Source organism: Myotis davidii, unplaced genomic scaffold, assembly GCF_000327345.1.
Source record: "Myotis davidii unplaced genomic scaffold, ASM32734v1 scaffold394, whole genome shotgun sequence".
In the NCBI taxonomy this organism is placed as follows: Eukaryota; Metazoa; Chordata; class Mammalia; order Chiroptera; family Vespertilionidae; genus Myotis; species Myotis davidii.
The window spans coordinates 42,515-55,164 of NW_006287548.1; the positions used below are offsets into that span (position 1 = coordinate 42,515).

Sequence of the window (12,650 nt, forward strand, 5' to 3'; positions counted from 1 at the left end):
CCCGCGAACCCCGCGACGCCGCCCGGTCGCTCCCGCAGGCCGTGGCCCGTCCCCTCAGCCTCCCCCGTCGCCCCCTCCCGCACCGCTGCGCGGAGGTGTCGGGCTTCGGTTGCGGGAGGCGGGAGATTTAAACCCGGCAGCTCGGCACCCCCGCCGGTACCCGCGTTCGCTCCCCTCTCGCTCCCGCCTAACCCGACGGCCCCACCTCGGGCTCTGTCGGTTCTCGGATAAACCCAGGACCCTCTCCGGCCTCTTTACCGAACCGGGTGAAATGACAAGTCAGAAGCCGGCAGAAGTGAGTGAGACCTCGGAGCGGGTAAGTGGACGGCGCTCTCGGTTACTCTTCCGAGCCCATAGCGCGGGTCCCCAGCCCCCTCCCCGTCTCCCTAGGCCCCCCTGCACCTGCCGGACACTCCGGGGGGCCACCTCTCCTCCGAGCGAGGCCATGCGCCGAGTCCTGGGGGCTCATTCCTGAGTCCTGGGAGCTTTCGGTACCCGCGCCAGCACGTGGGAAATGTTCACGTGCTGTAGCGGTATTTAACTCTAAAGATTTCAAGGGGATTAAGTTAACAACCGTTAATAACTGATCTCGAATGCACATAATTTGTTGTCATAAATGTCTTCATGAGCAAAAAGTAAAATTTGAGCCTAAAAACCTCGAGAAAATGGAAATAAGGCAAAAGAATTACGTTACTGATGGAAAATAACTTAAATTCAAAGTGACTCAAAAAAATTATCAGCTGTCCTAATGTCACAAAATATGAATTATTTACAACTACGACGACGTATAGGCTAGTAAGTGGAAAAAGCTTAGGTTTGAAGTGCTAAGTCTATAATATGAGAGGTATTGTAGATATTATAGAATGTTATTACAAAGTACTTACCTTAAAAACCTGAAAAAAAAAGTAGTTTTAGAACAGAAACAAGCGTAGGCTATTTATACTATAGAATTAATTTGGACTGAAAATATTAAGATGTCTTTAGATTAGGAATTTTTAAAAATATATATATTTTACTGATTTTTTTACAAAGAGGAAGGGAGGATAGAGTTAGAAACATCGATGAGAGAGAAACATCAATCAGCTGCCTCCTGCACACTCCCTACTGGGTATGTGCCCACAACCAAGGTACATGCCCTTGACCAGAATCGAACCTGGGACCCTTGAGTCCGTAGGCGGACGCTCTAGCCGCTGAGCCAAACCAGTCAGGGCTAGATTAGGAATTTTTAAAAAATATGTATATCATTGATTGGCTGCCTCCTTCACGCCCCCTACTGGGGATGGAGCTCACAACCCTGGTATGTGCCTTTGATGGGAATCAAACCCTGAACCCTTCAGTCTGCAGGCCGCTCTATCCAGAGTCAAACCGGCTAGGCTAGGGCAAAATATTTTTAATAACACTGCCTGAAAGGCTCATTCAGAGACCACCCAGGACAGAAATATAAATTTATCCCTGTTCTCTGAAAATTAAAATATTTTCAGAAACTACAGATATACAATTAACAGGTCTTCACTAGATGAGAAAAACAGACTTTGTGTATGAATTTTCCAGTCACTAAATGAGAAAAAAAAATGATGTAACTGGAGCTCTAGCTCTTGGTCCATATTATGGGGGTAGAGGGTGCATGCTGGAGTCCCTAAGGAATGTGGAACAAAAACCACCGCACCAGCCCTGGACAGCTACACACAAGAGAACTAAATTTACACCTGGTTTAATCCATTGTTAATCTGGCTCTCAGCTACAGCCAGATGGGTAACGATTTATTGGTGTGATTACTTCATAAATTCTATCTCTAATCACAGAATTATACACCTAAAACATAATATTGTATGCCAACTCTAATTTAAAACTTAAAACAAGATTTTTAAAAAAAGATATGTTGTACCCTGGTTGGTGTGGCTCAGTTTGTTAGAGCATTGTCCTGTGCACTGAAGGGTCGTGGGTCTGATCCCCGGGCAGGGCACATGGGAGGCTTTTGATCGATGTTTCTCTTTCACATTGATGTTTCCCTGCCCCCCCCCCACCCCCCCGCTTCCTTCTCAGGAATCAATGAAAAACATCTCCTTGGGTGAGGATTAAAAAATATATATATATTGCATTAGAGGCTAATGATATGATCAAACTGATTCTCCATATATTACAGAAGCTAGTGCTCTGCTTGAGGAATGCCAATCCATTAAAGACAGAAGAGGGCATTTACTTTAAATATTTGGTATATCACATATGAATTTAGATAAGGGCTATACCATTTGTAGAAAGTTTATATCTAATACTGACTGAAAGGTTTGGTCCAAAGAATCTGTTCTTATACACAAGAATAAGTATGGTAGGATTCCTTGTTACCATGAAATCTGTATGCAGTTCCTCGCAGTGGTTCTCAACCTTCCTAATGCCGTGACCCTTTAATACAGTTCCTCATGTTGTGGTGACCCCAAATCGTAAAATTATTTTTGTTGCTACTTCATAACTGTAATTTTGCTACTGTTATGAATCATAATGTAAATATCTGATATGCAGGATGTATTTTCATTGTTCGCGACCCACAGGTTGAGAACCACTGTAAGGATGGTGACATCTTTAATATGAAGTACCTCACTTAGAGTATTTCAACAAATTATAAATAAATTGGCAACGTCTACATGTTCTAATGTTCTGAATACCTTCAAAGTCTTTACAGTTAGACATCACTTATTTTAACAAATGCAAATTGCATTTCTAAATTTTCCTTTATTACATTTAGTTTTTAGATGCTTTTTAAAACAACTAACTTTAAGAAGTTGTTTCTCTATCAGAAGTTAAAAAACAACCACCACTGGACAAGTACTGCATTTTTAATATAGGCTTTTATAGCATTTCAAAAGCAAATTTTAATTCAAACTAGTACCTTTAAAAGAAATAATAAACTCAGTTTTATTTCAAGAGTTTACATAGGTAGAGAATGCAAGCCACATTTTATATTTTATAAATGCACACTGTTATACAATAAATACAAAATAAAAAGACAGTAAGAACTATTATAAAGGGTGATCTGCACTGATGTACTCTGAGGATTCTCTATAATTACATTTACAGAATCTCTGTAGTCAAGTTTATCATTCACTTTCATGCCCCCACATGGGAAGTGGTAGGTGAGTATCTGTAGGAATACAACTTATTGTCTGCTCCTCCACTCAGAAGTAACTGCATAAAAGGAGAGAGAAAAAAAACAAAAATAGAAGACAGTTATTTCATATGCTAATAAACCTAAGTAAATACTGGTGATTCAGATTACAGAGAAATTATGGATGAGCAGTTAACTTGCATTGTGAGTTTATACTTAAATGGACTGGTTACATCAGTTTTCACTATATTAAAATACAGTATATTAAAGCTTAAAAGTGATCATTTGAATTTGGTTAAGGTGTAATTTTTTATGAAGGATTTGCTAAGAAATGTAATAAAAAGTTTGAAGGGTAATATAGTTTTACCCATTTAGGAAAATTAAGTTTTTAAAGGACAGCACATTGTTTGCCAGTAAATGGACATTACAAATTATACACGTAGCCCTACGACCTACATTTGAAAAGAATTCTTAGGCAATAGAGCTAATGTATATACATAAAAATAAACTATAATTATTTAAACACATTTTATAATCTAGATTCATTATATAAGATTTTTCTAAATGGGAAATATTTTGATCCAATTAGTCTAAAGTAGCAAGTTTATGGATTTGAAACATGTCATTAAAATACTCATAAGAACAAAAGTGCTTCATATTTTCTATTCCTAATATTAATGGACAAATTTGTTCCTTCTTTGAATGGAGTCTGAGGTTTTATGAATAATACTAATGGAAACTTGAGAATTATAAATATCAGATACATGAAATACAACAAACACCAGATTTATTCTAATGATATATTTTCCTCTTCACCAAATAACTAATACCATCTTACCCCTGTGTCTGTCCAGTCCACACTCAGAACTTTGTCTTCATGAGCAGCCAAGTCATAGAGAGGAGCCTTACAACTAAAAGATGAAAATGTTGACATGTTATGTGCATGTCATAATACTGAAACAAACATATAAGAATGATCAGCTAAACTTTCCATTCACCATCCCTGCCTTTGTAACCACTTATTATTAAAATTCTGGGTATTTACTTGACCACCTCTCCTGTTTTCTTACATCATTAGCAAGTGACCAAGACTTACTACAAACAAGTATATTCAGGAAAAATGCTATTTATTTATAAAAATTTATAATTAGGCCCATCTTCACACTTCATTGACTACTTTCCTTTTACTTCCAAATCATGGCTTTATATACCGTTGATCTATTTATCTGTATCAGTGATGGCGAACCTTTTGAGCTCGGCGTGCCAGCATTTTGAAAAACCCTAACTTAACTCTGGTGCCGTGTCACATATAGAAATTTTTTGATCTTTGCAACCATAGTAAAACAAAGATTTTTATTTTTGATGTTTATTTTATATATTTAAATGCCATTTAACAAAGAAAAATCAACCAAAAAAATGAGTTCGCATGTCACCACTGACACGCGTGTCATAGGTTCGCCATCACTGACCTATATGCTGGTAACTCCCAAATTTATATTTTAGCCAAATTTCTCCCGAGTTTGATATGTATATCCAATTGGGTGACAGCTCAATGTCTGGGCACTACACATTTAAAACAACCAAAAACTATTGATTTCCCCCTATAAACCTCTTTTTTTTCTACTCTTGCCCATTATAGCAAATGGCACCAATAATTACCCAGTTGCTGAGTAGAAAATACAGGCATTATACTAGACCCGTGGTCGGCAAACTCATTAGTCAACAGAGCCAAATATCAACAGTACAACAATTGAAATTTCTTTTGGGAGCCAAATTTTTTAAACTTAAACTATATAGGTAGGTACATTGTTATTAACTTAATTAGGGTACTCCTAAGGCTTAGGAAGAGCCACACTCAAGGGGCCAAAGAGCCGCATGTGGCTCGCGAGCCGCAGTTTGCCGACCACGGGCCTAGACTCCTATTTCTACTTTCAGTTTCTGAGCCAATCCTGACAAAGTGCTATCTTGTCCTAGCCAGTTTGGCTCAGTGGATAGTGTTGGCCTGCAGACTAAAGAGTCCCGGGTTCGATTCTAGCCAAGGGCACATGCCTGGGTTGCAGGCTCGATCCCCAGTGTGGGGTGTGCAGGAGGCAACCTATCAGTGATTCTCTTTCCTCACTGATGTTTCTATCTCCCTCTCTCTTCCTTCCTGTCTGAAACAAAAATATATTAAAAGAAAAAACAAAAACAAAATCCCAAAGAGCTATCTTTAAAATATACTTAAAATCCAACTTCTTATCTCTAATGCTACCCCCAAAGTCCAAACCACTATTCTGACTCGAATTATATTAGCCTCTCTGCTCTCATTCTTGCTCCCCTGCTCAAAAATTTCCAAAGCCTTCCTCATCATACTTAGAATGAAATCTAAATTCCTTACTGTGACCTACAAGGTCCTGCTCAATATCACCACCATCTACCTCATGTGCAGCCACTCTCCTCCTTGCTTACTCCACTCTATCACTGACTCCCTTGCTATTTTGTCAATATGCAATGACTTTCCTCCCTTATCTGCTTTTTCTTCTGCCATGATCTGTGCATGGCTCGTACCTTCACATTGTTCAATTCATTATTAGAATACTACTTTCAAAGAGAGGCCTCCCCCAAAGAAGTGTCCCCTTTACTCTGCTTGATTTTCTTCATGGCACTTAACTATTAGTATCAGAAACTATTTGGTAACTAGCAATATCAGAAACTATATAAAGTAGTCAATTAAAATGTATACACCTTCTAGATATTAATAATTCATGTATCATAAGGCAGTATAAAGATGTCAGAAAGGCCAAAACCGGTTTGGCTCAGTGGATAGATTGTCGGCCTGCGGACTGAAGGGTCCCGGGTTCGATTCCGGTCAAGGGCATGTGCCTTGGTTGCGGGCATATCCCCAGTAGGAGATGTGCAGGCAGCTGATCGATGTTTCTCTCCCATCGATGTTTCTAACTCTCTATCTCTCTTCCTTCCTCTCTGTAAAAAATCAATAAAATATATTTTTTAAAAAAAGATGTCAGAAAGCAGATTTAAGGTAAATAACAAGCATGCATTTTTATTAACATAATTTATAACTTGATCACAGTTCTATTTATTCAGAGACCACTGGCCTTCTACTTTTTTTAAAAAATATATTTTATTGTTTTTTTACAGAGAGGAAAGGAGAGGGATAGAGAGTTAGAAACATCAATGAGAGAGAAACATCCATCAGCTGCCTCCTGCATACCCCCCACTGGGGATGTGCCCACAACCAAGGTACATGCCCTTGACTGGAATCGAACCTGGGACCCTTGAGTCTATCCATTGAGCCAAACCAGTTAGGGCGGCCTTCTACTTCTATAGTTATATTTATATTAAAGTTCAGGATAGTTTTTCTAACCTGTCTTTTCTTGTCTTACATACATACCAAGGTCAGAAAGATGTATTTTTATATACTTGTGGATTTTTTTTGGTCCAAACCCCCCCACCCCCACAACTACCACAAATTCTGCAAAAAAAAAGTTAACAAAAGAAAATGCCTTTGATTCTGGTCTTTCTTTTTACATCAATATTTATCATTTCAGTATTCACTTTGTTTTCTCTGTATACAATAGGCAATTGACATATTTCTTTTGTGGACCGTAAATAGGACTTACCTCCTTGTATCCCACAGCTTGACAATGTTATCTAAGGAGCCTGAGATCAGCTGCTGCTCATGGGTAGGAGACCACTTCACCGCTGTCACCCAGCCGGTATGTGAGGTTAGGGACAGTGACACCAAAGAACCATCTGAACAAAGCAAAAAAGATAACAATTACTGAATATTAGAAGTAGGCAGAAAAAATCTAATGTAGAAAGTTAGCTTTGTATACACATCTCTATTGAGAAGAGAAACTGATGTTGTTTATACATTTCTCCTCCAGTGGTTTACATGACTCACCTTTAGTCCGGGGATCCCACAGTCTGATATGCCTATCTGTACTTCCAGAGGCTAAACGTTTACAAAGTGGAGAGTAGGAGATACAATTAAATACTTTATTTCCTGTCTGGAAAAAAATAAAGAGGGAAGGACATTTAACCAGGGTGGGTTAAAATTAATCATCTCTAGAAGCTTATCACTTAAAAGCTCAAAGTTAATTGGAGAACCACTGAAGCTGTAAATCTTACCAAGGTTGACTTAAGACTGCCAGACTCAACATCCCAGACTCTAATTGTGTGGTCCCAGGATGCACTGCAGATTTCTTCAGCATCTGACCACAGAACCGAGGAAATTGCTTCTTTATGACCAGACAGAGTCACGATGGGCGTCTAAAAATGAAAGACAGATGAAACTAATCTAAGGTGATACAAGTCACAACCGTGATTACCTTTAGGGTCTACTTCTTTTAAGGGAGGTTAGAGGGAGTCTTTGGGTATTGGTAATTCTCAATGTAGTGATCACTTGGGTATTGTAAAAATTCATTGAGTTGTATATGTAACTGTATGTATGCCAAACTTCAATTAAAGGAAAGGTTATAAAAAAAAGAGGCCACCTTCGCCCTACCTGGTTTGCTCAGTGGTTAGAGCACTGTCCCTCAGACTGAAGGGTCCCAGCTCAATTCCGGTCAAGGGCATGTACCTTGGTTGCAGGCTCGATCCTCAGCCCTGGTTGGGCATGTGCAGGAGGCAACCAACCCATCTCTCACATTGATGTTTTTCTCTCTCTCTCTCCCTCCCCTCCACTCCCTCTAAAAAAATCAATGGAAAATTATCCTTGGGTGAGGATTAAAAAAAAAAACTACCTCTGTGTAAAGGGATTTTATAATTCAAGAAATTCTCCTCTCAGATATATTCTTTAGAGGTTGCAAAATCAAGGCAATGCATCAATAAAGCACAACTGGCACAATATCCAAATTGGCAAGGCATTTACAGTTCTTTTTTTAAAATTTTTTTTAAAATATATTTTTATTGATTTGAGAGAGGGAGAGGAAGAGGGAGATAGAAACATCAATTTGTCACTACAGACAAATTGCCAAGGATAGCAATTCCCACAAATACTTACCCTTGTTAGTCCCAATTGCTCTGTTTTCTGTTTCTTTCTTGGTCGATTTGTGGATTCCTCCATTTCATCTTCTTCATCTGTAGGGACTGTATCATAGAGAATTAGATTGGATACTTTTTTAAAATTATGGTAAATATTAATTGCAGACAGTCACAAAGAATTCTTACATTTCTGGGTACATATTTTCTCCATAGTATCTCATGTGGCTAGAATAGATATTCCTACCAATTTTCATTAATAGAAAATTATACATAAAAACAATACCTGGGTTACCAATCTTCCAAACAGAAAAAGTAAAATACATTAAATCCTAGAAGCTAACCAGTTTGATATCTCACTGTGTCTTTAAGATCATTAAAAATATTTACTACTTTACCATATCTAAGAAAAATTGCTTACTGTTAGTTGACCAGATTGGATTTATATCATGAAGGGAATGCCACAAGATAAATACATGTTAAAAGGACATACATTCCAGCCATGTTTATTCTTCTTTTACTTTTCTAACAATAAATTTAAGTGTTTCACAGGTAGTTATTTTTTGTTTGGTAAAAAAAAAATCCTTGTTTTACATCATTTGGCCAAGTATCAAACTTCAGATGAAAACCACATATTTGAATGCTTTTTATGAATTCTGAAGTTTTTCCCAAACTGGACTCTAAGTGCCCTAAAGGTAACAACTAATAAACATATCTAATTTACCCAGAATTATAAAAAAATAAAATATACCACAAAGGGGAAAACTTCTAAACTACTTTCTGCCTCAAAACTGGTTATTTTAAGCATTTTTGGAATATCTACTAAAATGGATTATATATTTCCTGCCATCTTGCACATAATTACTTAAAACTCTTTAAGCTCTCCCTGATTCCCCTGACTCTCCTTTATAAACCGTATTTAGGGTATTATGCTGTAATATAGCAGTTACCTCAGAAGTAACAGGTATTCTGATCTGTTTACCTGTGCCATAAACAGCTCTAGGCTACTGTTTTTAAAATTTAAGTATCTGTGCATTTCCCCCCCTTTTCTTCTTTGTCTTCTTACTACTATGAAGGCACCTGCCTCTGAGAGTCCTCCCTCCTCCTCCTCCTCCTTTTCCTCTAATTGTTCCTTCTAATCTGTTTTCAAAGCAAGAGGTTTGATAAAACTGTATTAAAAATGTCTGCTCGTTTAAGTAAACCAGCTTTAAGAAAATTCCTCTAACAGTAAAGTATACAAAAATTACTCAAAAGATACTTTAGTTTATTTCCAGATTTCTGAATAAGGGACTTCAGACAGTTATGCCCCATTACACCAAACATGCTGTTGACATGTGCAGCAATTCAGTGACATTGTCCAATTAGTAAGGGGATGCTGAGGTAGAAAAACATTGTGAAACACAAAGAAATATACGAATTTTTCTCTACACTATGATCCTTTGTATCCTACAAAACACTGGCCCATTTCTATGGTCACATATGGGCTACATAGAATTTTCACTAAAATTCTTGAAATATTAATAAGTCAAAGTAAAAGAAATATTTGATTTACCTGTAGACCAGATCTTTAGCATCTTATCCCAGGAGCCACTGCAAAACTAGAAACAGATACATGAAAGGAAAATGAGTTTGTAATATAACCCATCATGTTATTTGCCTGTTTTTCTCTGCTTTATTCACCAGTTGTTAGGAAAGTTGGCCAATCACAATGAATATACACAGGAAACAATTTTCACGTAAGTTCAGAGTGGAACTCAACACAGTCTTGATGGCACAGTAGCTACTTACTTTAGTCCCTGAGCCATCAACAGCTATGGAGTCCACACTCCCAGCGTGGCCTCTGCAGCAGTGCAGGGCTTTCACCTTGTTTCTTTCCACGTTCCACTCCCACAGGAGGACCGTCTGGTCCATAGAGGCACTCAGCAGCAGGCAAGACAGGCTGTCTGAAGAAAGGAGAGCACAGGAATAAGAGACACGTAATCACAACAATGTAAAATAGATTGTGCTCTGAAACCAAAGAACTGAATTTGTTGTTGTTGAGGAAAACGTTAAAAAGAAAAAAAGCTCATGTCCAGCTTTGAAAAAGAAGCTAACTTACAGTATAAAGATTCTTCAAAAAATACATAAGAGAAATGAGTTTAACACACAGTCTTAACTTGAAAATATATCTATATATATAAAAGCCTAATATGCTAAGTGTCCAGTTGTCTTGTCGTCCATTCAACCAATCAAAGCATAATATGCTAATGATATGCCAAGACTGTTCAACCGCTTGCTATGATGTGCACTGACCACCAGGGGGCAGATAGTTGACCAGTCGCTATGACATGCACTTACCACCAGGGGGCAGACACTCTGATAGGTTAGCTTGCTGCTGGGGCCCTTCTGATCAGGACTAAAATGAGCCGCACATGCCCTGGAGCCCTCCTGTGGACCCTCCCTGGCTGGCCAACCTCCCGTGTCCCTTCCCCAGCCCTGATTGTGCACCTGTGGGGTCCCTTGGCCTGGCCTGCACTCTCTCGCAATCTGGGACCCCTTGGGGTATGTCGGAGTGCCGGTTTCGGCCCGATCCCGCTCAATGCAGGAGCTGCCCCCTGGTGGTTAGTGCGCTCAGCCAGAAGCCAGGCTCACAGCTGGCAAGCACAGCAGTGAGGGCAGGAGCCTCTCCTGCCTCCACAGCAGCGCTAACGATGTCTGACTGACAGCTTGAGCCTAAGCCGTCAGTCGGACATCCCGAGGGTTCCCAGACTGCAAGAGGGCGCAGGCCTGGCTGAGAGACCCCCACTTCTCCCGAGTGCACAAATTTCGTGCACTAGTCTGATATAATTTTAATAAGAGTTCACTTCTACTAAAGTGTGATTTTTTTATATAATCCTTTTCTTCTTGAACACTATATTTTTGAAAGAGGTGAGAAAAACTGAGGCATGAGACATTTCCTAAGCTGTCCATTTTATGCCCTAACACTGAAAATGCCTTATTTTCAATCCCTATGCAGGAGTGTTCTCTGTTTAGGCAGACTGCTTACCTTTTTTCACCCAGGCCACATCTTTTACGACGTCTGTATGTCCCACAATTGTCATTATCGACTTTCCTCCCAAGGACCAGATCCGAGAAGTCTTATCGTAAGAACCAGTCAAGATCCTGCGAGGAAATAGATAAAGCAGCTTTTTCAGCCCCTGAAATCAATTATATTTCTAAGGTAACAAAGTCAATTTTGAGGATTATACTTTAAAACTCTCCTTGAATATGATATTTCAAAACACATGAGAGCAGAACAGAGATATTACATTTGGCTCTTCCTGACCTGCTAAAACAGAGCTACTGACTAAGCCTAGATTTCACTTTTACTCTTGTTGTAAATACTACAACTATTAGGAAAGCTAAGCAAGTAGTCTGAAAAGCCTAACAGTCCTTGTAAAAACCATTAAACAGAAAACCACTTAAAGTAAAAGCGTAACTTTGTGTAATAACTACAGAGAGAATTCTTTGCACGTAAGCTACCACTATACACCACTCTTGAGGTATTTTCCTACAGGAAAGGCCAGTGGGAGTCTGCTCTGAGCCAGCCACAACCTCTTGATTCCAGTCTGCCCGTTTTAGCCCTAATATAGCCTGACCTGCACTGTCATGATAGCAGGCCAGGAGATATGTAACTTATTATAAAAGGATTCCCCTCTTCCCCTTCTATAAAACAAATAATATCCTTGGTCTTAAAAACAGCAAATCAAATAAATGCCTTGACACTTGACCTATTCAGAATACAAATGTCACCACATCTTGACACAGAAGAGAAAACTTACTAATAGATATGTTTCTTCTAGACTACAGTGAATGTAAAGATCTTTGGTGTGGTCACTGATACATGCATCGCAAACTATTTTTACAAAGAACAGAGAAATCAGAGAATATTCCCATCATGCGCTTAAGAAGACTATGGTGGCATAAGAAAAGGGATGTAAGAACATCCGTCTGCAATACCATTCCTCTGCCCCTTGGATTGAGCTGATCCAGTCGTCATGGAACAAGCACTGTTCCGGCTGAGGTGCAGTGTACTTCTCCACGTATTCTAGCTCCACAACCTCTTCCTAGACACAGAGAGAAACCAGGCATCAATCAGGTGGTGCAGTCTTATGGAGATGAAAGACCCCCAGTTTAATACATCTCCTTCATGTTTGTCCCCTTCATAACCCAGAAAATCTGGAGCCATACAAAAGGTGAAACTTTATTTGACCTAACAGTATGCTATGAGTAACATTAAGAAATATTAATGACCTTGGAAAACTTATGCTAAAAGTGGGGAAAAAAATAATATAAGAAGCCCGGCCAACATGGCTCAATGGTTGAGCGTCGACCTACCGTATTTGCCGGCGTATAAGACGATTTTTTGGCCCTGAAAAATATGCCTCCAAGTGGGGGGTCGTCTTATACGCCAGGTACACTTCAGATAGACTGCCCATAGTGCTTGCCCCGTGCCATAGTGGCCTCCCGATGCCCGCCCACTTCATTCCACATACTGTTCAGGCATCAGCAGCGCTGCTGGGTGTATGCTCGGCTGTTATGCGATTTT

The 12,650-nt window shown here is 39.3% G+C and overlaps 1 protein-coding gene across 1 annotated transcript in view; it reads right to left on the reverse strand.

The window, feature by feature from the left end:
• Window positions 1-2,827: 2,827 nt before the first annotated feature.
• Window positions 2,828-12,650, reverse strand: part of WDR12 (WD repeat domain 12) — a 14,416-nt gene continuing 4,593 nt past the window's right edge. The window contains exons 5-14 of the mRNA XM_006759393.2: window positions 12,062-12,168; window positions 11,109-11,224; window positions 9,872-10,026; window positions 9,636-9,681; window positions 8,106-8,191; window positions 7,232-7,372; window positions 7,005-7,110; window positions 6,721-6,853; window positions 3,939-4,011; window positions 2,828-3,180 (exon numbers count right to left, since the gene is read on the reverse strand). Of these exons, the coding sequence (XP_006759456.1) occupies window positions 3,103-3,180; window positions 3,939-4,011; window positions 6,721-6,853; window positions 7,005-7,110; window positions 7,232-7,372; window positions 8,106-8,191; window positions 9,636-9,681; window positions 9,872-10,026; window positions 11,109-11,224; window positions 12,062-12,168 (1,041 nt within the window). The 3' untranslated portion in view covers window positions 2,828-3,102. The remainder of the gene's footprint in view (window positions 3,181-3,938; window positions 4,012-6,720; window positions 6,854-7,004; window positions 7,111-7,231; window positions 7,373-8,105; window positions 8,192-9,635; window positions 9,682-9,871; window positions 10,027-11,108; window positions 11,225-12,061; window positions 12,169-12,650) is intronic.